General features: G+C 42.2%; 1 protein-coding gene across 2 annotated transcripts; it reads left to right on the top strand.

Moving 5' to 3' along the window:
• Window positions 1-812: 812 nt before the first annotated feature.
• LOC147869503 (protein GRIP-like) lies at window positions 813-24,482 on the top strand. Of its 2 annotated transcripts, XM_087330168.1 has the most exons (24): window positions 813-937; window positions 10,108-10,191; window positions 10,435-10,516; window positions 16,439-16,883; window positions 16,976-17,091; window positions 17,261-17,430; window positions 18,019-18,112; window positions 18,260-18,346; window positions 18,622-18,702; window positions 18,776-18,901; window positions 19,747-19,855; window positions 19,933-20,012; window positions 20,090-20,218; window positions 20,301-20,401; window positions 20,485-20,618; window positions 21,718-21,809; window positions 21,892-22,008; window positions 22,332-22,359; window positions 22,451-22,509; window positions 22,593-22,664; window positions 22,756-22,803; window positions 23,621-23,726; window positions 23,821-23,879; window positions 24,050-24,482. In XM_087330168.1, exons 3-24 carry the CDS (start codon window positions 10,466-10,468, stop codon window positions 24,158-24,160), a joined length of 2,415 nt encoding a protein of 804 aa, XP_087186294.1. In that variant the 5' UTR covers window positions 813-937; window positions 10,108-10,191; window positions 10,435-10,465; the 3' UTR covers window positions 24,161-24,482. The 2 variants fall into 2 exon arrangements, with proteins under 2 accessions (XP_087186294.1, XP_087186303.1); XM_087330177.1 differs by lacking the exons at window positions 813-937; window positions 22,332-22,359 and having other exon boundaries at window positions 10,064-10,191; window positions 21,892-22,020; window positions 22,435-22,509.
• The last annotated feature ends 1,573 nt before the right edge of the window (window positions 24,483-26,055 follow it).

The following is a 26,055-nucleotide window of genomic DNA, read 5'->3' as shown; positions in this document are numbered from 1 at the left end:
GTGATGAGAGTGGTCAACTATGCACAATTTACCCTAAACAAGTTCTAGAGTCTAACGATCACACTTTGATACAATGCTCTACCTTTGATCATATTCGACCATGCTTTTCACACATCTTTGACGAAGCCCAATCCTTGCATGAATTTCTCTCACAACCACAATGTGCACTCTCTATTGCAACATTCATTGGTAAAGTTCTTGAACATTGAGAGTCGTTACTCAATTTCACATGTATCACATGCATATTTTTATGGAAAAATTTCACATGTATCACATGAAATGTAATATTTTTGGTCTCATAGGTCATATTTGACATCCGAAGACGATAATAGAAACAATCAATCTATTTATATTTGTTTTTATATTTTATCATAATATGCTTACCCTATTGATAAGTAGTTACACGACCAATCCTAGGCCTTAGGCCCAAGGCTCGGTCTTCACACCTCTTTAATATATTGTGCATATTTTTCCTTAAGTTACTAGATGCCATTGCAAAATGCAAGAGTTGAACACATGCTCTTCTAGTCTACCATACAACCTTAGGAGCTCAACTACATCCATTTGGGCCCTCACTCTTTCTCTCTTCCTTTTATTTGTTGGTAGTCTCTCTCTCTCTCTCTCTCTCTCTCTCTCTCTCGTAAAACTAGTGTGTATACTAAACCATAACAAATATATGTAAATAAGAACCTCTTGGTATCCCTACTATAACAGTGAGGATATTCTTGCGCGGTTATGTTCGTAATTATGGATAACCTTTTACTGTACACAAAAGAAAGGGGTGGGAGCGTGTGAGCAAGCTACTAAGTTTACACATATTATATACATACCCTCCCGGGTACAGTGTATGGATCCCAGATCTCTTCCTCAGGAATCCATCCATCGATCTATCGATCACGTTTTCTGATCTGACGAGCTTCGGTCTTCGCAGAGAAAGGTATGCTTTGCTCAAATTGGTGGAGAGAGAAAGATAGATATATTAACCCTTTTAAAACGCCATTATTACCTACAAAGATTACAGAACTGTGTGTATGTTAACTCTTCGATTCTGAATAACAAAATGACAAATTGTTAAACCCTAGCTTCTTACATCATCTCAAATTGAGACCTAGAAAAGACTACATAATGCATATGTTAACTCGTTTGATGCGAGTTAGAAAAGAAAAGGTTAATGCTAGCTTTTGAAAACTAAATGGATTGAACAATGTAATCATGAACAACCGACAATCAGGTGAGGTACCTATTCACCGAAACTGATTATTTTCCTTCTGAAAATATCCTTTCCATTATAGAAGGTCAATGAACAAGGAGGGCATCAGGTGTGATGTTAGCTTTTGATCTTATGAGAATATGCCCATTGGGTTCACTCCAGCCTCGCATTGGAGAGAAATGTCTGGGACAAAGAGCAATGCCTGTAGTTGGCATGACTTCAATATTTTCTTGTACACTGCAAAGAGTGTCCCTAGTAGCATCCTTCCCTAAGATCATCTTTATCTGCTTATTTCTAGAAGGAAGAGTGCTAATCATCTTTGATAAATGTCATCTATCTCTCTACAGGGATGTCCAAATCCTTCCCTAAGATCATCTTATCTGTAGATTAGATTGGGGTGATGCCATATATAATGTTCATCAGCGTCAACTTCATGATTGCAAAACTGGCGAATAAGGCCATATAAAACTATATGCGTATATGTTTTGCTAGCAACATGATGTGTGAACCTGCCATATCCAAGTTCGTCTGGTGTGCACTATAATGACACTTGTCCTTATCACACTATTTCTCACTGATTTATATAGAGTCGAGGCTACATTCACATGGTGGGGTTAATCCATATCCATGCCATGTACTCAGAAAAAGTATATCGTTTGTGCAAACCAAAATTGGTTTTACCTTCCTTTGCTAGCCAAATAAATAATGCAAGAGCTAATTGTGCATAGTGATGCCTAGGTAATTCCCAGATTTGATGTATACAAGTCACAGCTTGGAAAGATGTGTTTGTGACTATTGGTCTGCTACGGAATTAGCTGTAACCATCTCATCTTGTACTTAGTAGGTGCAAACAACCACCAACTACCCATTCATGTATGGTCAATGGAAAACATTAAATATGGTAGATGTTGGGTCTAACAATCTATTGTGTATAAACCAACATTAGAATGTGTATAAACCCTAAACCTTGAGGATGGATATGTCATAAAGAATGAGTCTAGGATCCAAAACTTGGAGACTCAACTAGCCTCTGAGTGGATGGTGAAGGCAAAAAGGTGGAGGTGTTCATCCTGTGGATAAACCACCTTTGGGATCAGATGGCAGTTGCCAGGTTGGTGAAGTTAGGCATCAAGCTAGTACAGTGAGCGAGTCTTCAGCAATTTGATTAGATTCAGAACATAATACCACTTATTTAGTGGGCAGATGAATCCTTGATACTATATTAAGGCTACAAACTGAAGATAAAACGATAAATCCAAGAAAGTATTGGAGAATAGAGACCGAGCACAATAGAAACGTACAATGGAGCCGAGCTTTGTGAATTATGCAAGGAAGGTCTGAGTGGGTTTGGAAAATTAAATACAAGACTAATGGGTTAATTGATAAATAAAAGGAAAGACTCATGGTGAATGGATATGTGCAGAAGATGGGAGGGAATTCTATCGAATCATTTACTCAGATTGCACTGCTTGGTCCTGGAAGTATTAGGGTGAGGAATTGCCAACATACCAGATGTCGAATACATGTGTATAATGGACGTATTCACACGATCCCGTTTTGGCCATTTATGTAATTATCATAAAGGGTAGTTGCCCTAAGTTGGTCACTATATATAGTGACCTTGTAACCTCTTTGTAAGGTTGGTTGTTGTATTCTTTGTTTATGAAATAAAGAGTCTTTTGTGTGTCTCTCTCTCTCTCTCTGTGTGCAACGACCTACAATCTCTCATACGCAGGTATTCAGAACAGAACTGAATGCTTCTCGATCTTCCGCACAGACGACCTCGCTTCCAACATCTGGTATCAGAGCAGAGGTTCGGCCGTCATCACCGCCTGCACAGCATTCGGTTCTTCACTTCATCACGGCCTGCACAGTATTCGCGTCATTTGAAGAAAGAGAGAAGAAGAACAAAAACGAGGCTTGCACCTCATCGCGTTAGATCCTCTTGCTTGGAGTAAGCCTTCAGGTTGTACTCTGTTCCTTGTGATCGTAACCACTCGAGGTGAAATCCCCTTGTGCAACATCGACACGATCGTGCTTCACTAGGTTAAACGGCATCCGAAGAGGTAATCAAACGCTGCTCGTTGTAACCACTCGGTGCAGATCGGTCTCAAGACAACAACCCCAATTCGTGCTTCATCCGGCTGATCGACATTCGAGAGGATCAGTTGGATCTGTCTCTCTCATCGCTGCAGCCACCCGAAGCAGAATCGGTCCAGATAATCGGTTTCAATTATCGGTATTCGGCATATATATCCGAAGCGAACCGGGCTCACTCCGACTCGGCCACATTCGGGAAGACCAGTCGGTTCTGTCCCTCAAGTTACCGGAGTCAATTCGAGCAAGTTCCGAAGCCGAACCGACTCGGGTTCAAATCCGACTATAACGATATCGGGTGAGCCAACCGGCTGCACTCCAACAAGGTTCGTAGTCAACTCCGAACCGAGCTTCGTCAACCGAAACCGAATTTGATGGCATCAACATCCGGCTCGTCAGAAATGAGTCTACGAAAGTTCGATGGATCGAACTTCAACTTCTGGAAGGAACAAATGCAGGACTATCTCATAGTCAAGGGGCAAATCGATCCCATCGAAAATGAAGAACCCCCAGAAGGATACAAACCAATTGAGTGGCAGAAGCTGGACAGAATTGTCCGCGCCACGATTCGGATGCACCTATCGGAATCGGTATACTTTACGGTGCAATCGTGTACGACAGCATTCGAACTGTGGAAAACACTGTCGGACACTTACGAAAAGAAGGTCGCCGCAACGAAGATGTTTCTGATCCGGCGCCTCTACAACTTGCGGATGAAAGAATCCGATTCGGTTCAGGCACACCTCAATGAGTACGAAAGCATCAGCTCCCAAATCTCATCTCAGGGGACGGCAATCGAGGATGAACTCAGAGCAATGATACTCATGAGCAGCCTTCCCTCATCATGGGAAACTTTCGTCACAACTGTGTGCAACGCGTCAACCACGGCTGTTAAATACTCCGAAGTCACGAGCGCAATCCTGACCGAAGCAGCTCGGAGAAAGTCTTTCGCCAAAGACTCAACAGAAGACGCTTATGTAGTACAAGGTTCGACAGACCGATCGAACATACGAGGAAGAGATTCCTCACGACCGCCGAACAATCAGCGAAGACGGAGCCAGTCACGGGATAACCGAATCTGCAACTATTGCAAGAAACCCGGACACATCAAAGCCGACTGCCGCGCACTCAAGAACAAGAACAGCAAGAAGAGTGGCCGGCATGAGGAGGTCAATTACGTCAGCTTCTCAGCTGATGTACTACCGGACGACCCGAATATACTATCAATCGAAAATCCAGTCGGATCAGAAGTTCTACTCACGACTGAAGAATCGAGCACATGGCTCTTAGATTCGGGCGCGTCATTTCACGTGACTCCTCATCGATCCCAATTTCGGCAATACACGATCCGTCACTCCGACTCAGTTCGGGTCGGTAACTCGCAACACTGTGACATCATCGGAATCGGCACAGTAGAGCTCAACCTTGCAGGTGGCTCTACACTTGTACTCCACAATGTCCGACATGTACCCGAGCTCTCAAGGCCATTGATCTCAGTCGGACAACTAGATGAAGACGGCATTCGTGCCGGTTTTTCTTCGGGAGGGTGGACACTCCACAGGGGGAACCTCCTGCTTGCTAGAGGACCCAAGATACACTCCCTGTATCCGTTACATGTTACGCTCAGAGAGGGTAACCTGTTTTTGGTGGATATTCCTGTGTCATCACTATGGCACCGACGATTGGGACATCTCAGCAAGGCCGGCATCACGCACCTATCTAGAGCCGGATACATCCCCAAACTCTCCTTCTCGGACCATCAATTCTGCGAGCATTGCCAGTATGGCAAACAAGCAGCCGCATCACACCCGACATCCGCACCAAGAGAAACGAGACCTCTCGATTTAGTCCATTCGGACGTCTGTGGCCCAATGCCGCATCAGTCTCTAGGCGGTGCATCTTACTTCGTCACTTTTATTGACGATTCGACTCGAAAGGTGTGGGCTTATCCAATTCGCACCAAAGATCGTGTCTTCTCGATCTTCTCCGATTGGCTCGCTATGGTAGAAAATCAAACCGACCGAAAGCTGAAATGCCTTCGGACCGACAATGGGGGAGAGTTTAAATCCGAAGAATTCGTCAAATTCTGCCGACAACGCGGCATCCGACGTGAATTTACGGCACCACACAGTCCGGAGCAAAACGGGATTGCAGAACGAATGAATCGGACAATCCAAGAAAGGATAGTTTCCATGCTCCAACACTCCGGACTATCGGATGGCTTCTGGGCAGAGGCTCTACTCACGGCAGTACACATAATCAATATGTCGCCAAGTAGACCTCTAGGACTTCAAATTCCTCAGGAACTATGGATCGGCAGTAAGCCGAATTACGACAAGCTGAGGATCTTCGGATGCGAGGCGTACGCCCTTATTCCGAAAGATGATCGCCGAAAACTTGCACCTCGGTCCAGGAAATGCATTTTCCTTGGATATGGATCCGACGGCGAAATGGGATACCGACTCTGGGACCCCGAACGCAGACAAATCGTTCGAAGTTCGGACGTTGTGTTCAACGAGTCGGCTATGCATCCATCAGTCGAAAAACAGATCGAAGTCCGAAGGGTAACATTTTCCGATGTGCCGACCCTTCAAGAAGGCCCCGCTCTTAACACACGGTCAGCTTCACGGGTAGCTGAACCTTACACTACCGACTCGGACAACCCCGACTCGGCACAGCAGAACAATCCGCTTTCGGACCATCCGACCCCGATACCCGATGCGACCAGTCCAATCATACCTCGACGATCCGAGAGACTGTCGCAACCTCCGGAGAGGTATTCTCCTGGAATCTTCTTCACCGACGCCGGCGAACCGACGTCTTACGAAGAAGCATCGACATCTGTCGATTCCGCCACCTGGCATCTGGCGATGGAGTCGGAAATGCACTCCATTCGGGCAAACAAGACTTGGGATCTGGTCGAATTACCTAGGAACCGACGTGCTCTTCCTTGCAAGTGGGTTTATCGACTAAAAGAGACGTCTGATTCGACCACCCCAAAGTACAAGGCCAGATTAGTTGCGAAGGGCTTCCGACAAGAATATGGCGTCGACTTCGACGAGATTTTTTCACCAGTGGTGAAAATGACAACCCTTCGTTTCCTACTCGGCGTAGTGGCAGCCGACAACTTGGAGCTGATTCAGCTAGATGTCAAAACAGCCTTCCTCCATGGTGATCTCGAGGAGGAAATTTATATGGAGCAGCCAAAAGGCTTCGTGGCAACCGGCCAAGAACATCTAGTCTGCCGACTCAGGAAGAGTCTATACGGCCTCAAACAGGCACCGCGACAATGGTACAAGAAGTTCGACGACTTCATCCAATCGATCGGCTTCTCCAAAAGCGATGAGGACCATTGTCTCTTCACCAACACAGCTCAAGATGGATCACCCATCTTCCTCATCATTTACGTGGACGACATGCTAATTTCTGGACGCCACGCGGGCGAACTTGCCGATCTCATTCGGCAACTGCGGTTGAAGTTTGCCATGAAGGACCTCGGTCCGGCACGACACATCCTTGGCATGAAGATTAGTCGGCATCGCGATAAACGACATCTTTTTCTGTCTCAGACCGACTATATCCGACGTGTCTTAGAACGCTTCAACATGCAATCAGCCAAATCTGCTTCAACCCCGCTCCCTATGAATCTTCGGCTCTCTCAGCGAGACTGCCCGACATCCGGTCCGGAGGGGGAAGATATGAAGTCGGTACCGTATGCACCGGCAGTCGGCTCTCTTATGTACCTGATGGTCGCGACACGGCCTGATATTTCTCACGCCGTAGGAGTCGTTAGCAGATTTATGCATAACCCTGGCCGATCGCATTGGAACGCAGTCAAGCATGTGTTCAGATATCTGACTGGCACAAAAGACCATGGCATTCTTTTCGGTCCGAACCGAACCTCAGGCGTAGTCGGTTACACCGACTCGGACTTCGCCGGCTGTATAGACAGTCGGAAATCTACAACCGGATACTGCTTCAAATTCGGCAATGGAGCAATCTCGTGGAAGTCGAAACTTCAGGAGTGCACAGCGACCTCAACGACTGAAGCAGAATATGTAGCTGCGTCCGACGCAGCAAAAGAAGCTTTATGGCTCGGTCGGCTGGCGCACACGTTTCGACAAGTCGACCATGACTCGGCTCCAGTTGTCTACAGCGACAGTCAAGGTGCTGTTGCCTTGTCGAAAAATCCGGTTCACCACAACGCCTCCAAACATATCGACGTTCGATATCACTTCGTTCGGGACTGCGTCATTTCAGGGAAAATCGGTCTAGAGAAAATATCCACAACCGACAATGTCGCAGATGGAATGACCAAATGTCTTTCGGCAGACCGTTTTCGGTCTCTTCGGCATCAGATGGGCGTAACGACAAACCAGTCCGGTTAGAGCCGGACACAGAGCAGGATGGTTCCCGACAACCGACATCAGTTCCTTAATGATCGGCTTCAACACGTCCGACCCGACCAGTTCGGTCTTCTGCCTTCGGACCCTGCCGACTCGAACAAAGCTGATATGTCCGAGAACCTAAGTCCATACCTGTAATCTTAGATAACCCATGTATACGCCCATTACGGGGGAGTGTCGAATACATGTGTATAATGGACGTATTCACACGATCCCGTTTTGGCCATTTATGTAATTATCATAAAGGGTAGTTGCCCTAAGTTGGTCACTATATATAGTGACCTTGTAACCTCTTTGTAAGGTTGGTTGTTGTATTCTTTGTTTATGAAATAAAGAGTCTTTTGTGTCTCTCTCTCTCTCTCTCTGTGTGCAACGACCTACAATCTCTCATACGCAGGTATTCAGAACAGAACTGAATGCTTCTCGATCTTCCGCACAGACGACCTCGCTTCCAACACCAGATGGTCCTGAAATACAGCTTTCTGAATAAATATCTCAAGAAGGAGGTATGCATAGAGTAGACACTGGGTCTATAAGGTGTGGAAAACTCTATATTGGCTGAAGCTAGCGCCAAGGGCCTGCTATGAGCAGATTGATAGATTCCTCATGATAGGTGGATTTCAGAGATGTTCAGTGCATGTTACTTTCTATGTCAAAATTGAAGGTGAGCATGTATATTTGTGTTGTATGTGGATGGTCTGGTTCTATGGACAACATTGAGTTTGATCTCGGCTAGATCAAGGAAAGGCTGAGGTCCAAGTTCAAGACTATGGCACTTGTATTGCACTGTCCTCAACAGAAGCAGAGTATAAGGGGGTGTGCTATGTTGGACTTGTAGCAGTGGACTAAGAAAGCTTCTACAGAAATCAGGATGCCGATAGAGGGGGGAGTCTATGCAGATAGCATCCGACAACCAAAGTTGCATTACTATCACAAAAATTCCTGTGTTCCATGGCCAGACCAAGCATAGTGAAACCAAGTACCACCCAACCCAAAGCTCATGTCAGATGAGTAGGTGAAGATGGACTATTATCCTTTGGAGGACAATTGTGTGAATCTCTTATGGGGGCCCTGGGACCTGAGTGGATTAAAAATCTTCCCGGTTCTCGTATAAAAGATGAAGCAGAATCTGAACTGAATCTGAACTGAATCAGATGATACAATTTATACGGGTAAAGCACTTGAAGGGGGATTGTTAGGTGTGAACAAGCACCACCAACTATCCACACAAGTGCAACCAATGGAAAGGGAGGTGCATTGAATTTGGTCGATGAATTAGCTGCTGTGTCTAACAACCTATTATACAGCAACAAACATAGAATGTATTCTAGGATTAGCTCTCATTTCACCCACTGAGTTGTAGCTGTATATGCTTGCCTAGGAATACCCGGGCTAGAGCTTCCATTGTATCAAACCAACAGGTGTTTAATCCTGCTTCAGCGATCTGCACCAACTATCCTCACAAGTGCATTGATTATGGTAGATGGATTACTGTTGTGTCTAACAACCTATTATACAGCAACAAACATAGAATGTATTCTAGGATTAGCGCTCATTTCACCCACTGAGTTGTAGCTGTATATGCTTGCCTAGGAATACATGGGCTAGAGCTTCCATTGTATCAAACCAACAGGTGTTTAATCCTGCTTCAGCGTTCTGCTAATAATATTTTAATTCCTGTTTTTCTCATTATGTACTTTATGCATTCTCTCATTTTTCCCAACAGTTATTGGTACTGGTATTTTGCCTCTTGTCATATGTCTGATCATTGAAATAGTGGCCTTTCTATGTTTCTGTAATCTTCAGCACTGTGGAGACTGGTGCCCAATTTCTGCTCCATATAAGGTAGGTGTGACCAATGTATTGCACGACCATAGCTTTGTGCGTGGTTCTGGGAACTGTATATGAAAATTGTATCTCAAGTTTCCTAAAGCTGCATAGCTCTAGAAAGTCTGGTTGCAGATGCATTATTCAAGGAGAAACAGGTTCTTGTGAATGTGACTTCCAAATATGCATATATCTTTGCATATTTTTGAAGAATTTACGTAATCATCATTTTAACCAATGGTGAAATGTTCCATGAAGAGTCAAGGAACAATGCTAGACCTATACCTTTACTTTGAGGTTGATGATAACAGTCATAAGCTTGATGACATCAACAGCATGCACTTTTACGTTTCTGTCATGCTATTCATGTTTTGGGGTACGCCATTCATGGTTGTGTATGTGATTATATTACTGGTACATATGTAACATTAGGTTTGCGCTAGGAGTGTAGACATATGTGACAGGGTTTTCTCCAAGTTTCATTTAGCCCAACATGTATATTTTACTGACAAAGAATCTACAACATCATCCTTTTTGAATTTTGAATTTTGTTGACACAGTCTTCAGACTGCTGATGAATTTTGAGAGCTCAATCATGGAGGAAAACATCCTTTTCACAAGGAATGCCATGAAACTGTGTGTAACCTACTGGTATGGACACTTGACAATTATCATTCCTATCTATATCTGGAACCTAAGAACTCATAAGTTTGCTGAACAAAAATGTACAGTGTAAGGAATCTTGCTAATGGATAATTAGGTATTTCTGATAGATTAAGGAAATTATTTTGTGTCCATATTGCACTTCTATTCTATATGGCAATTTGTCTTTCATTAAAAAGTTCTTTTTGTGTTGATCGAATCCCAATCATTAATAGTTGATATGGCTCTCAGGTTGCTGCATTAAGAATAGAGTGTTAATGATATGGAGAACGAAGGTGTGGCATTATCCAAGCATATGGACAATGATCAAGAGGTATCCGTAAAAAATCTGTTCTTTTTGTTTCAAAATACCAACTGGATAGTTTAGTGTTCAGGTTTCACAGTCAAAGTAGTATGCAGTGAATGTATTTAGACATAGTTATATTGCATTTCATAAGGAAAATTTGTGGGGCAGGAAACATTTCCACACAAGTGTTAAAGAGTTCTATTAGTATCTAACTTAGGACAAAATGATATACGAAAAGGAACAAGGTTAACTAATCTGTAGGTGGAAGAAAAGTAAGTGGAATGTGGTGCTGGTCAAGGGAAAAGTTTTGGTCAGCTTTCCCCCCAGAAAGGGAAAAACAAAGGAGAAAATAGATAGGTCTTTTCTAGGATCTCCATTGTTGTAGACTCAAAAAAAGGTAACACAAAGACAAAAATGTAAATTACAGGAAAAAAGTTTACATTCACCATTTAAGTAAGAAAGGCAGAAGCTCACTCAAACAAGATCACCAAATAAACCATTGCTGTAGGATATAGGTTCTATGAAGGAGGGAATAGCTGTGATGCTATATAAGATGAGTGCACAATTGTGATATGAGTCTGGTCTAAGCATATTCAAGTGGTTTTTTCCTTGATGAATTGTTCATGAGTCTCGATCCCTATTTTTACTAATGTGAAGTAAATGCTACAAATAACTTTTTTTTAATTGAAGGGGTGGGTATATGTAGCTTTAAATATGCATTTTGTTGCCTATGCTTGCACCAGTTACGATGTGTAGTGGTGGGTGAACACCTTCGATAGATCTGCGTCTATCGGTCTTCAAGGGCGTGGTACGTGAAGGCTCGTAACAGAGGCGTCGAGAGAGATACAGGGCTTAGAGAGAAAACACTAGCGAGGTCTTGATAGACGTGGTGGCGTAAAACTCATAGGTATGGATCAAAGCACAGACTCATGCAGCAAAAATAGGCACAAATAAGATATATTACTATGACAGAAAAGATTACAGAACACGGCCTATGGCCGGTGACCTTACGAGTTTATCTAATTACGAATGACTAAGCTAGTGCTTCCGCCTATAGTTTTCTTCTCCCCCGTCTCTGAGGTACTGCTCCTCGTTTAAATAACCTTTCCCCTAATACACCGCCTAGCCGTCGGTGGCCCGTGATACTCGGACTCGGCGTTTGCTAATTTCCTAATTTTACATTTCTGTCCTCTGGACAACACCTGGCACGCCCGTGGGACAGGACCTTGTCCGTCGGACCCATGACTTACAAAATACTAACAATATTACAAAAATTGCCTTTTAGGCGTGATCCTCGTTTCATTCCTCCTTTAAGATGTCGAGGATGCTTTCGGGGTCCGGGGTGGTGGCAGGGTGGTCTGGTTGGACTGTCGGTGTGGGGGGTTGAGTTTGGTCCAGGGGTGGCATATCTTCTCGGGCGTCCGCCTCGGGTGCGGCCGATTCTTCTGGTGGGGGTGTGGGTTCGTGGGCGCTGACCTCTCCTTCGACAGGCTCTGGTACCGTGTGGGCGTCCATGGGATGTTTGTTGGCCGGGGCAAGTTCCTCCTGTGCCGTGTCCGTGATCTCCTTGCTGGGAGGTTTTTCTTTCTGCTCTGTGGCCGTTGGAGGGCTGGTGGGGATGGCTGCGAGTCGTTCTCGTTCGAAGGCTTCTGCTTCCAGGCGAAACAGCATCTGACCGTCATTGAAGTCCTCCATTATTTGCTCGATTGCCGCAGTGTGAGATTTTGCCAAGGACTGGTAATCCTCAGTTAAATCTGCACGCAGGTTTTGTATGCTGGCTTCGTCCATTTTGTAGAAGCCGCGGCCCTCCTTCCGTCGGTTCTCGGTGTCGGCGCGTAAAATATGCAATTCGGCAGCTTGGGCTGCCCATTCGTCTCCTGCGCGACTTAATGTTTCCTCGACCTTTTTGGTAAGGTGCTGGCGCTGTTTCTCGATCAGTATTCGGATGCGTGTCTCATCCATGCCGGGCTGTGCTCGGATGGCTGCTAATTCCTGTTTTAAGCCGTCGACCTCGGCCTGAATCTTCTGTGTTCTTAGCTCATAGATGGCCTGAGTGTTCTTTGCATCCGCGGTTACGAGTTGGAGAGCCTGCTCGTAGCGCTTGGTGAGTTCTTCGGTGGCCTGCTCCCGTTCTTTCTGACACGTGGCCCGGATTTGTTCCCGTTCGACGATTTGCTCTTCTTGTAGGGCGAAGTAGGAATCCGATAATGCGTCTTTTTGCTCCAAAAGTAGCTTGCATTTGATGAAAAACTCGTCAGCCATCTCTTTAAGGGTCGTACGCTAACTCTGCAGCTCGGCATTCTCCGCATTCATCCTCTCCTCCCGTTGGCGATTTCTTTCCTTTTGCCGCTGGTTCCAGTCTTTTGCATTGTCGAGCGCGGCCTGTAGGTCTAGAACCTCCTCTTTCTTCACCACTGTGGCTGCGTATTCCTCCAGCTTGCTTTTGAGTTCGGATTCCTTGCCCGCGGCTTGCGCTTGTACCCGGCCCAGTGCTTCGTTCTGCTCATGTATCCTTTGGTCGGCCTGGGCTCTTATTTCGGCCATCTGCTTGGAAGCTTCTTCTTTTAGGCGAGCCATCGCCTCTTGATGCCGTTGTTCGTGTCTCTCGGTTCGCCGTTGTTCTTCTTTAAGCTCCGCACGGTAATCCTGGAGCGGGGGTTCTGTCTGGGTTGCCACCTCCTTGGGTGCACGAGGTGGTGGTATCTCGGTCTTCTCCATGGGCGTGGGCGCCTCGGTTGTTGTGCAGGCAACGACCATTTGTAACGAGTCCGTTTGTGTACTGGCCTGCACCTTCAGGATTGAGTCGGTGATGGTGCTTGCATCCATCATTGTTATGCGTGGAGGCGCTGGGAGGGCCTCGGTGGTCGTTACCAAAAGACTCAAGAGTTGTTGTTCCGGCTGGTTTTGCTCCCAGGCTGCCAGCTTCTAGTTCGCAGTGTGCCATAGTTTTGTGGCCATCTTAGCCTGTTTTTGGGCTATTTTTATCTTTCGGGCCATGTCTTTGGCTGCCCGCGTAGTGCGATCCAGGTCCCAATATGCCTCGATAAGGGCTGTGTTCAACTCGGGTACCTCCATGAGGAGAGCGGCCTGTTTTGCCTGCTTCTTCCTCCCGATTTTTTGTAAAGCCCTGTCCTCCTGAGGCTCAATTTCACCTATTAGCGCGCGTTGAATCATTTTTTTTTCGGCGTGCTCCTCCGTCATTCGAGCGGCTGCCGCGACTTGGGCTCTGGCGAGGAAGTCGACCAGCTCGAATGACCTACCAAGGCGTAGGAGCGCACTAAATTCGTAAGCCTCCGCGGGGAGGTCCTTATACCCGAGGACTTCATCCTCCGAGATCTGCGTTGTCTGCCCATGCTCGATCGTTCCCTGGTTCAGCGATGCCTCCTCAGGGGTGATGGCCAGGTTGCTCTGTCTGACCACTAAGGCTTGCTCTTGTTGTGGCTCTCTCTGTTCTTCCGAGGACTCGCGGTTGAGTCGTCTTCTCTTGCTTGGCTGGGTTTGGGGTTCCGGGGCCGGTAGTGTCGTTTCCTCCGCCTGCTTCCTTTTCCGGGGTCGTGGTGGTGCAGCCTGCTGTGTGTTGGGGTTGCCGTTTCGCCGATCAATGCGTGAGTTCCTTCGGTCATACCGATCATCGCGATTGTCATCGTATCGAGCATAATTGTCGTGCCGGTCATTGCGATAATAATCACGGCGGTTATCACGTTGGTAGTCGTCGTCTCGGCGCCATCGATCCGGTTGATCGCAGTTGGTCGAGAGTATGTATTTCATGGCTCGATCTGGCAGACCGGTGCCGCCGTTGTTTGGTTCAACATATTATATTCGCACTGCTCGAGCGTTATGACTTGTTCGATAGTATGGTTGGCGAAATTTGTAAGTGCGAGAGTCGTTCGTAGAGGTTCTCGTAAACTGGATAGGAAAGTGTCCGGTATATGTTGTGCCGAGACATCATCGGCCACTTGTCTGTAGAGATCCTGGAACCGGATCGTGAACTGCGCGACCGTTTCGTGCGGTTCCTGGCATATAGAGAAGAATTGCCGGAGCAGTTCCCGTTTAGGCACCTCGCGATGAAAAAGTTCAAGGAACTTTGTGCGCACGATTTGGAAAGTGGTGGCCTCTCCTATTTCGAGCCGAGAGTACCATCGTGCGGCCGGTCCATCGAGGGAGAGTGTGAACTCGGCAATCTTCGAGGCATCGATTTCGGCCGGCATGAGGCGGTGCGTGGAGTGGTTAGCCTGCCACGTGGATAAGAAGGCACGGACGTGTGACTCCGCGTCTGGTCCGTCGGTATATCGTGGGTATGGGTACGGCATGATGTCGTACTGTGGGTCTTCTGGTAGCACCGGAAAAGGGTTTAGTTCCGGTTGATTGACCTCCGGAGGGCTGGACGGGGGTTTTGGTGGTGAATCAACTCGCGATCGAGTGTCCGGTGGCGAGGATTGCACTGGACACGCCCCCGATTGATCGGTAAAGGATTGGTCAGTGACCGCCGAGTCAGAAGTTCCTTCGACTGGCTCAGGGCGTCGGGTGGGTGGCCGAGACCTCATGGTGCAAGAGGACGCCGTAACGGCGGCTGGTGGTTACCTTCAACGAAGTTCGCTGTGCACTCACAGCTGTAACCGGGCGTGCCAAATTGTGTTACCTGTTCCTTTGGGTGAACACCTTCGATAGATCTACGTCTATCGGTCTTCAAGGGCGTGGTACGTGAAGGCTCGTAACAGAGGCGTCGAGAGAGATACAGGGCTCAGAGAGAAAACACTAGCGAGGTCTTGATAGACGTGGCAGCGTAAAACTCATAGGTATGGATCAAAGCACAGACTCATGCAGCAAAAATAGGCACAAATCAGATATTACTATGACAGAAAAGATTACAGAACACGGCCTATGGCCGGTGACCTTATGAGTTTATCTAATTGCGAATGACTAAGCTAGTGCTTCCGCCAATAGTTTTCTTCTCCCCCTTCTCTGAGGTACTGCTCCTCGTTTAAATAACCTTTCCCCTAATACACCGCCGAGCCGTCGGTGGCCCGTGATACTCGGACTCGGCGTTTGCTAATTTCCTAATTTTACATTTCTGTCCTCTGGACAACAGGGTGGGTATATGTAGCTTTAAATATGCATTTTGTTGCCTATGCTTGCACCAGTTACGATGTGTAGTGGGCTGGACTGCTGGCAGAGGTCAATGATATGTGAATTTTGTCTCTCCCTCATGCGGAGAAAGAAGAGTCAATGAGTGATTCTCTGAAGAGGACAGTGAGGCAATTTTTCACCTTCATCTCTGGAGGAATGTGACTTATGCAGGATTAAGAATTGACTGGGCTCTGAAAGAAAGAAAGAAAGAAAGAAAGATATATTAACGTCTTTTAAGAGGCCAAAATGGCCTATAAGACCAAATAAGAGATTACATCTTAAGTGTTTTCTCGTCTTTGAGAACAAATCAAAATAAAGTAAATATTACACAGTAAATATAAAAGTAAATAAGATGAAAAGAAAAGAGACGAGGGAATCTGGTTTTGGCACATGTGAGATTCTCAAGTTAGGTATATTGTAGCTTTTGTCTTCGAAAGATCTCTATCCTAGGTCGATCCAAAATGGAAATGTCTCCAAAGCGAGGGAAGCACCTACGATGGCAGGAGATAATGGCTTTTATCTGTCGATGACAAGGGTGTCGAGGTCGTGGTCCATGGGGCCGGGGCCTATGTGCACGGCAAATTGCCATTGCCCGATGAAAGAAACAAAGAAAGTTATATTAATGTCTATTAAGAGGCCAAAATGAGATTTAATAACCGTAAGGTTTGACAAGGCAAGAGCCTGTGAGTTTGTTTTAGACGTTTTACTTTAAGTTTCTCTGTATAAAAAATAAAAAGCGTAGAAACCTCTTTCTGTAGATAAAAGTATTCATTTTTTGTAGCTAATGAATTTAAATGGTATCTGGTTTTGCTCCTGGTTGAGAAGCTTGAACAGTCAGAGGAACAGACAATACCCCTGTCAGAATTAAAGGACAATGTTGCAGTATCAGATCCTAATGGTCCGAATAATGATATAGAAATTTCTTCCCCGATGACAGTGCCTCCAGATTACCACGATACTGGCGAGGATCTGAGTCCAAATCATTCAAATGGCTTTGAGATGGGAAAAGGAGAGACTCCTTTAGCTGACACAGAAGCAGATTTAGTTGAGCTGGAGGAGAATAAACAACCAAGGAAAATGGAAGATTTTCAAGAGCAAGTGGCAGAATGTAATGGTAATTCGTATGAAGAGGTAACAAAGTTAAGGCAGCAATTGCAGCAGAACCATCTTGCACTTTCAGAATCAGGGAAACTAGTTGCAGAGCTTCGTGAGTCCCTCTCAGGTGCTGAACAAAGAGCAGAGACATTAGCATTGGAACTTGCAGAAGGTTTGTTTCTTTGAGGAATTTCACTATGTTTAATGGAAATCCATATTCTAGGAGGTTATGTGAAGATTATGTTGTGCTTTTTGTTATTTCAGCCCAAAAAAAGATGGAAAACGAAATTACAGCACGGGATAAGAAGTATACAGAACTTGATGCTAAGTTTGGAAAACTGCAGAAACGTGCAAAACAACGAATTCAGGAGATGCAGAAGGTAAGAACATGTTTATCGAAAACATATATTTCAATTTGAGGCTTCCAATGTGCTATTTTAGTTTATATATTTCCTAATGTTCATCTGAATGCTTGCAGCCATGAAGAGCAATTAGTTTTCATTTAAGGGACCTAAATTAAGTATGAGAAAGAATATTATTACATTTCAGGAGAAAGAAGACGTTGAATCTCAGCTGGCTGCTGCTTCAGAGAAAGCATCTCAGGCATTATCACAGTGTACCTCACTGCAACATGATTTAGAGCGAGTACGGGCACAAGCTGGTGAAGCTCTTCGTACATTAGATGCTGAAAGGCAACAGCTCCGGATTGCTAATAACAAGTGAGATGATCATTCACGTAGCCTAAAGCTGTAGATAGTTGGTTCACTTTGTTTCATTTTTTAATCTTCCTTAGAGCACTATGTCAAAATTATAAGCTATTTAAATCTTGTTGATAAATCTATGCATTTTCTATTTTGTTTGTTTTCATTGCATTTTCTGTTTTGTTTGTTTCATTTGTTAATCTTCCTTAGAGCACTTTGTTAAAATTATAAGCTATTTAAATCTTGTTGATAAATCTATGCATTTTCTGTTTTGTGTCGAAATTATAAGCTATTTAAACCTTGTTGATAAATCTATGCATTTTCTGTTTTGTACATGTTGATAAATCTATGCATTTTCTGTATGTGACACATAGGTTCTATGTATATTCTACAACACAGATTTTTCTTTTCAGAAAATAAGTGTACATTTAATTGAACCTTTGGATATAGTAGGCAAGATAGAGATAGATCTCCATTCATTAGGCACTAGTATGAAGTATGCATAGGATAATGATTAAATATACCATGTACACATCTTAGGATTTCTTTTACAAGCATCCAGGTATGAATCTAATCCTTTTTTTTGGTTTGTGTCTGAAATGTCAGACAAAAGGAGTTTATTGAGGACCTTGAACGCAATTTGGAGACGAAAGAGAGAGAACATAAAGAAGCACAACAAATTACATTTGAAAAAGAACAGGTTTAACTTCAATGTAACATGCGTATGTATGGAAACTGCATTTGCATGAATTTAAGTGCCAAGCATTCTACATCTGTATTGACTCCATTTTTCTAAAACTTATATCTCGGCAATAAAAGTGAATTCTCTTGTTGCTTTCTTCCTTAGGTAGTTAATGAGCTGACAGACAAATTGATGGAGGTGGAGGAAAAACATGGTGCTATTGTTGCTGATGTGGTGTCAAAACATCAGAAGGTTTTGACTACGGGCTTATTTGAATGATTATGCACATATGAATATGTTTATTTGTAATGTTTACGTCATGTATTACACTAGACACATGTAGTTATGCATCAAATGTATTTCCATGCATGTTTCCAGTTTAAGAGCTGATCGAATTAAATTTTTCTAAAATAACCTTGGTTTTGTATCTTTGTTTAAAGTAATTCTTGGTCTTTCATTACGTGTTTGACTCTGATTTACGTGGGTAATGATGTATCGAGATTCTCTATTTTGAGCATTTGTTTCAGGTAATTGAAGATCTTGAATCTCAGTTAGCGGATGCAATCCTTGAACGAACCAAGTCAGCTGAAACCACGGCTACCTTGCAGGTAAAAAAGACTACTCATTTTAGCTTTAATCAAAAGTTTGCAGAAACGTCTGAAGTGTTTAACTGGCATGCAGATTCAACTGGCTCAAAAGGAGGCACATATTGCTGAGCTGGATGCCACATCATCTGGAGAGGCGATACGTCTCACTGCATCTTTGGAATCTGCTCGAGGGGAACTAGCACGGGTTGAACAAGAACATGTATGAGACAAGGAGAGGTGCACAAATAAATGGTGCAGAATGTAATTAGTGGTTGTTTTCTACCATGTTTCAGATGAAGTAATATGAGCTAAATTTGACAATCTTATTAAATGTTTTGCGCAAAGTATCCTTTCCAAAAAACTTGCAGAACAAGTCCTCTCTAAGTTCTTATCATATGAATGTGAAAGGTTTAAGAAATTCTGTAATTTTAGCAAGACTGAATTAGAAAGAGATAACTTTGTCAGCTAGCAAAGAAATTGACAAGCAGCATTTGTATGCGTTTCCTGGCTGTAATATTGTAGGATGAATGACACTGATCTCTTTCCTGTCATAGGGACAAAACTGAAGAGCTGATACAGATGCAGAAAATGAATTGGACTTTGTGAGCCTGTCCAGAATATTTTGATTACCCCGTCATTGACTCTAACAATTGATTTGAAAGGATGATTGATTTGGACATCATGGCTCCTTTCTAAGTGAACCAATTGTTGTGTCATTTTTCATATTTCAGCGCCAAAATCAGATTTTTCCTAATAAAAGGCCTATTTTCCATCTCCTCTCTAGATTGTTCTACTACACCCTTGATCTGTGCATACAGTAAAAGATAAATAGGATAATAAATATTGAAATGGGCACTGTGAACGATAGATTAAAGAAGAGAGGGAACAATAAAACAAGATTAAGCTTCTGCCATCAATTCCAGAACTTACTCAAGAACAATTGTATGATGAATTATGGTAGATTGGTGGTAATGCATATCTTTAGGGTATGAAATCTTTTATGCTTTCTGAAATGTCCAGAATGAATTTTCACTCAGTTTGTAGTTTTGTTTCTCGAAATGATAGAGGAAAGAGCGTGAAACTTGGGATGCCACATTGGAAGTTGTGAAGTTGAAGCTGGAGGAAAGTGAGAAGTCTTATTTACAACATCAGATAATAACTGCAAGAGAGAAAAGTAAACATCTATTTCCTGATAGAATTTTTTTATCAGAGACTGGTGTTAAGCAAAAAGCATGTTGATGGCCATGATAGGTCAAATGGAATCTGAACTCCAGGGTGTTCGGCAGGCCTTGAGTGTAGCTGAGGCAGAACGGGATGCTTGTAGAGAGCAGGTTCGACTCAATAGATTCGTTTTAGAAGGGTCTAAGTAACACGTTCGAGTGCATAAATTGTATTTTGATTTGTACAGGCAATTCTTATAGAAAAGGATTTCAATGCATACAAACTGAGAGCATATTCTCTACTCCAAAAGAAAGAAGCTGAGCTGTCTGCTGCAAAAGATGCTGAATGGTTGGCTGCACAGGAAGCAGCTCTAAAGGTGATTTCACAAAGGCTTCAGTGATTTTGATATTTGGAATAAGGAAGGCATGCTTTCTAAAATTGAACTCCTGTACATACAGGACGCACAAAATTTGGCAGCTACAGCTACCACAGAAAGAGACCGTGCAGTGAAAAGGTTGAAGGATCTGATGACAGAGCATGAAAGCCAGCTTGCTGCAAGGTTCAGGATTCTGAAGTTTTTATGATGCCAATATCTTGCCAAGATTTAATTTGAATCTCCATTTTTAAGAGTATGATTTTCAGATCTGTTGCATTACTGGATGCCGAACAGAAGATTCGTGAACTAGCTACAAAGCTTGAATCCACAAAAACACGTTTGGTTCTGGAACAAGAGTCTTGGCAAAGTCGTATAGATGAAATAAATGCAGAATGGGAAGGTATTGATTTTCATTTCCTTGGTTTACATTCACAGTAATGAGTTGATTTCATCATCAATGGCCTAATTGTTTCAAATTATACTCGAATGGATCATCAATTCCTTGAATATCTTGTCAAACACCTTTTAAGGGAACATTTCCATTCCTGTTCTTCTTTCCCTGGATAGAATCCCTGTATAGATGAATTATCTGAACTTAGTTACTAAACCTCTCTATCTCCTTGAATCTCGAATTACCTAGGCATTGCTATCCAAACTAGCTCTTGCTTCATCTATAAAACTAGCGGAGGAATGCAAGACCAATTGTTGGTATTCAAAACTGAGAGATTGGTTCCAAGTACATGCATGAATATATATGCACTTCGAACATTTGAGCATAGCCTTGATTGCCCATGTTTGTGTGTGACTAAGTCAGACAGAAATAAAGTGATGAGGATGATAAATCCAAGACTGCAACTAAGCACAATTATGAGTTCCTCTTCCCTCTTATTACATATCCCCAAATGGTCTCATTATTCAAGACGAGCATATGAAAACACACATGCCTTTCACACAGCGATAGGACAGGTCCAAGTATCATCTCATTAACGGAGGAGAGATTCTGGATCATATCCTTGTATAGATTTTGAAGACTGCATCTGTCAGCTTTGCAATCAAGAAGTCGAATCTGATGGAGTAGTATGTACGTCATTACCCAATCATTTATGAGATCAGAAGAAGATAACATTGTCCCTTTAGAGGAGGATTTGAACCTCTCTGTTGACCGATGGAATACAATGATCAGAGTTGCTTTGTCCTCTTACTTTTAGAGATAAAGCGACAAAAATATAGGAGGAGATTTGCAGTCGCTGATCCCACCTAGGCAGATTTGCATGGATACTTTTATGGACACTCATGCTGTGCAAGTGAACATCACATCTACCAGAAGTATTTCTCTTTGTTATGAACATCACCTCATTGTCTTGCTTTCGTGTATGAACTCCTAATTGCAGATCATTCCTTCATTGTAAGTGGAGTGAGTGAGAAACACTAGCATATAACATGCATTTTGCAAAAACTTACCCCAAATTATGTAATGACGTTGTATTACTTGAGTTCAGATAAATACAATACTCTGCAACAGAAGGGTGCAATATACGATAAGTTAGAACAGGAGAACATCTCACTCAAGGAAAGCTATACTCATTTCAAGGTAATATTAGCCAATTTAAATGAGATCCTTTTCATTGGTCCATAGCATTTATTAGTATGTCCATGTGCATATGAACTTCCAGGATGAACATTTTTCGTTTCAACAAATGGCAAATAATATGTTGGAATCCAAGGATAAAGAAATCACTCATCTTTTAGAACAAATCGGTGACATGCAGAAAGTTATTGATGCATCTAAGGTTGGTCTGCTTCTTAAATTTGTTTTGTTTTGTTTTTTTGTGACAGTGCATAAATATTACTTTCCAGATGATCTTAAGTTTAGGGAATGTCCGAAGGAAATGGCAAATGGGCTTTTAAATTGGTTTGACTTCTGCTGATCATATTAACAGTGTTCTCAACAAGGAATATCCCACTGCTACTATTTATAACCGCAATATTTGTATTGTCTCCATATTATGATTCCAGAATATAACTTTGTCCATTAAGCATTCATATGATTTTTAAAGAGGTTGTTGAGAATCTTCAAGGCTTGAATTGAGTTTTTCATTTTTTTACGTTACAGGCTGCAGGGAGTTTTGCATCAAACAGAGGTAAGAATCAATTTATACTTTTCTATTGTTTCTATACGAACTCCATGTGATACATGAAAGTTTTGAAAATTAAACTTACATAAAAATACAGAGAGAAATCTAGATGATACTTCCCTTTCCAGCATTGAAACAGGAGAGCAACAGATTTTGGTAGGCCTATTTGTGTGGCAGTCTATATTCTGTACTCTAATACCAATATATCCGTTTTGAAGTTTCAAATTTTTGTTACATAGATTTTAGCCAGGCAGCAAGCACAGAGAGAAGAAGAGCTGACACAGTGCCACCGCCATATTCAAGCTTTGCAAGTAATGCAATGAATATATTTCTGCATTTCTGCTTTAAGCAATGTGAAAATGCCTTAGAATATGTATTGAGTACTTAAGTACTTCATCACAGGACGAAATTGTTGAGTTGGAACATGAGAATCGCCTTCATGCACAGCAGGTATACATTCGTCAATTCTGGGGTTTCAAACCATCTACTATATGCTCATTGTCTCATGAGTATATGCTGTTTGCTATGAGATCAGCAGCACTGTTTTATTCTCTTATTAGTATTTTCTGTATTGGTTATTGTCTATTTTGCTTGATGCTTTTAATTCTTCACTTGAGATAAAAAAAGGAACTAAGGAAACTCTAAAAGGGAAGATGAAATGAAAGCAGAATGGTAGAGCTGTCCAAGATAGTTAACACTTCAATGGACAGATTCAGAAATACAAAAACTAGTGAGGGTTTGTTTTGATAGGATGCAGTTCTCAGTCTAGTCTACTTGAGTTATCTGCAATTCTCATGTTACTCAGACGACATGAGGTTGGATACTATATGTTGGTTTTGCACTTGTATTCTTGGTTCTCTAGGGAAAAGCATAAAATAATGGATCCAAAGAGAATCTCTCAGGTAGAAATTGGCAACTGTTTGGCTTGAGTAAACCAAATCGTGAAACTGCAGATTAACTGGTTTGGTTGAGATTTAAAATGTGTTTTAACTGGCGAAACTGATTATTTATACGCAAGGAAATATGTATGCATCGTTCAAGGGGAAATACATATGGATACATATTTCCTTGTTTATAAATACTTTTTTTAGTTTTAAGAGCATAACTTATTTTAGTGGTGTCTATGCATTCATCACATTTTATTTCCTTCTTTTTCTGATATTTATAAGTTTAACCTCTTATAGTCTGTGGTTTCTCATCTTGATTCTCAATAATGGCCTGTTCTCTATGTATTTAAGCAATGCATGTATCCCATGTGTGCATGCAGGAATCAGCTCTGAAAGAAGAGCTAAGGAATCTGGAACGGTCTATGAAGCGAGAGGGTGTGGATATGACATACCTGAAAAATGTTATCATGAAACTTTTAGAGACTGGTATTCATTGCACTATATTTTCTTATAATGTTCTAAGACAAAAAATAGTAGATTTTCAAAATTTTGATGATTTAAAAAAGTTCTTTGGTTACAGGTGAAGTAGAGGCCTTGCTACCTGTAATTGCAATGTTGTTACAGTTCAGCCCTGAGGAAGTATGAAATTCTTAAGCTTTCATGAGCAGTCAATTTTGTGCAAATTCACCATTTTTCCCACTCATTTTTTATCTCTTTCTTCTCAATTGTTGCCTTAATTTGTAGACAATTTGGTACAAATTGACAACTTCGTAGACTTTTTAACCTTATTTCTTTCTTCTTTTCTGTAGATGAGGAAGTGCCAAGAAGTGTATGATCTTGTGCCAGGAGCAACTTCAACCTCTCAAGATGCTCCTCGGACATTACTCTCAAGATTCCTATTTTCAAAAGCTGGGAAATAAGTTTTGTTCACTAACAAGTTCATTTCTCCTTCTCATGCATCTAACGCGTTCCTTTCAAGAGGCGTTCAACAAGGTTTTGTGATACGAGGTTTTGTGATACAGATGTCTGAGATGACCATGTTACAGTATTGCAGTAATCACTGTGGAAGGGTTCACTTCCAGATCATTATAAATAAGGATGGAATATAATTGGAAGGCATGATTCCAACTGCTTATTACCTTTTATTCAAAAATCTTTCAGTTATATAGATGGTGTTATCTGTTCACCACAAGGAACTTAGTTATGTATGTTTATGTCAGGTCAGTTGAGCTTGTGATTTCTTTTCCTGAGATAAAGATTTGATCAAAATTTTCACAGATTTAGACAAAAGTAGTCAGAACAATGGTTAGAGCAAGTTGTCAAGATACTTGACTTATTACATATTAAATATGATCAATGGAACCAAAACTGAATCATTTTTATATATTTAGTAGTGTGACTGAAGGCTCAAGAGTTCCACTAATAAACATCGGAATGGAGTACACATTGTAATATTGAGAGGAATGTGTAGAGAGTGGATTGGATTGACACACTTGAATTGGTTGATTATAGTACATTCTATCAAGCAATGCTACTTCCACCAATCTAGGGAAAAATATGCATGGTCAAGCCCCATTGAAGAGAATGTGATTTAACTCATATTGAAGCACTGGTGTGAATGGCTAACAAAGGCACGTGCTCTAGCATGTATTGCTGGGTGGTTTCCTTTTTGGAAGTTTTGTAGTTTAGTACAACTCGTGTAATATTATGTGAAAGATGAACCTACTCATCTTTCCCACGTGGTACATTGGTGTTGCAAAAAGACCTCATTCATGAAAGAATCTATTAACACATTGTGAAGAAAAAGTGAATCTTCTATTTCCAAACCATTTCTCATATCTTCCATCTATCTAAAACTTGCTTGTGTCAATTGAGTTGATGTGGTGATCAACATCTTAATCATGTACTCAATCACCCTTTCCATGGCTATGATCTCAATGGGATGTGATCCAATTTAAAGTAGGAACATGTATTGCATTGGTTATAGGTATGGCATTAGTAGAAACCTCTTTGGTCATTTTCAAATTCTTTCCTAGAAGACATTGACCTCATGTAGACGCATTGGTATCACAAGAGAAGGAAAGCATGGAATGTATGGCTAAAGGCTCCTGTCATACATTGTGGTAATGAAGACACCATAGGAAAAAGTTGAAAAGAGGGTTGCTACTATTATCAACTTAATGCTTGATCTAATCTTGACAATAACTAATAGATGTCATATCTAGTAATCCCAATGCATCATACATTGATTAATTACTAGTATTAGACATGGTGAATCATACGATTATCTAAATATCACTTGTAAATTTAATCATGGTCTTTAATGATGATATGGCAAATAAATTAGCCAAAACCAATTTGCTATTTGTTATGACAAAGAGAACTTGTTTACAATTTGTTAACTCGTAAACACTTGTGTTTCTGTATTACAAACAATTATTTTTGTCCTTCCTATAGAGGATGTTACAAAGTGGTACCACAAACAAATTGACATCTTGAAGTTGGATCTTTTTACTTACCAACAATTTTCCCAAATTGTAGGTGATGCCATTAGCCTTTCATACAAATCGTGACAATATAGTTTTAAGCACATACAATTTGAGTTATTCATGTTCAATGCATGAACAAATTTAGTGTTGCCGCAAGAGATACTTACCACACATCATCAACATGGCAACAATTCCTCTAGCAAATAATATTCTTGACTTGATCACAATAAGGAAGCAGTAGTGTATAAATTTCATGAAATTCTTAAATAGAATAATCCTATGTATTTTTCATTTACCCACCCAATCTAAATGTGAAGTTTATGCCA

This window comes from Azolla caroliniana, unplaced genomic scaffold, assembly GCF_043228905.1.
Source record: "Azolla caroliniana isolate FFs.n. ecotype wild unplaced genomic scaffold, voAzoCaro1.0.p SCAF_1, whole genome shotgun sequence".
NCBI classification, from domain to species: Eukaryota; Viridiplantae; Streptophyta; class Polypodiopsida; order Salviniales; family Salviniaceae; genus Azolla; species Azolla caroliniana.
Note: the sequence above shows the minus strand (reverse complement) of the source record. Positions and strands in the feature narration are given on the sequence as shown.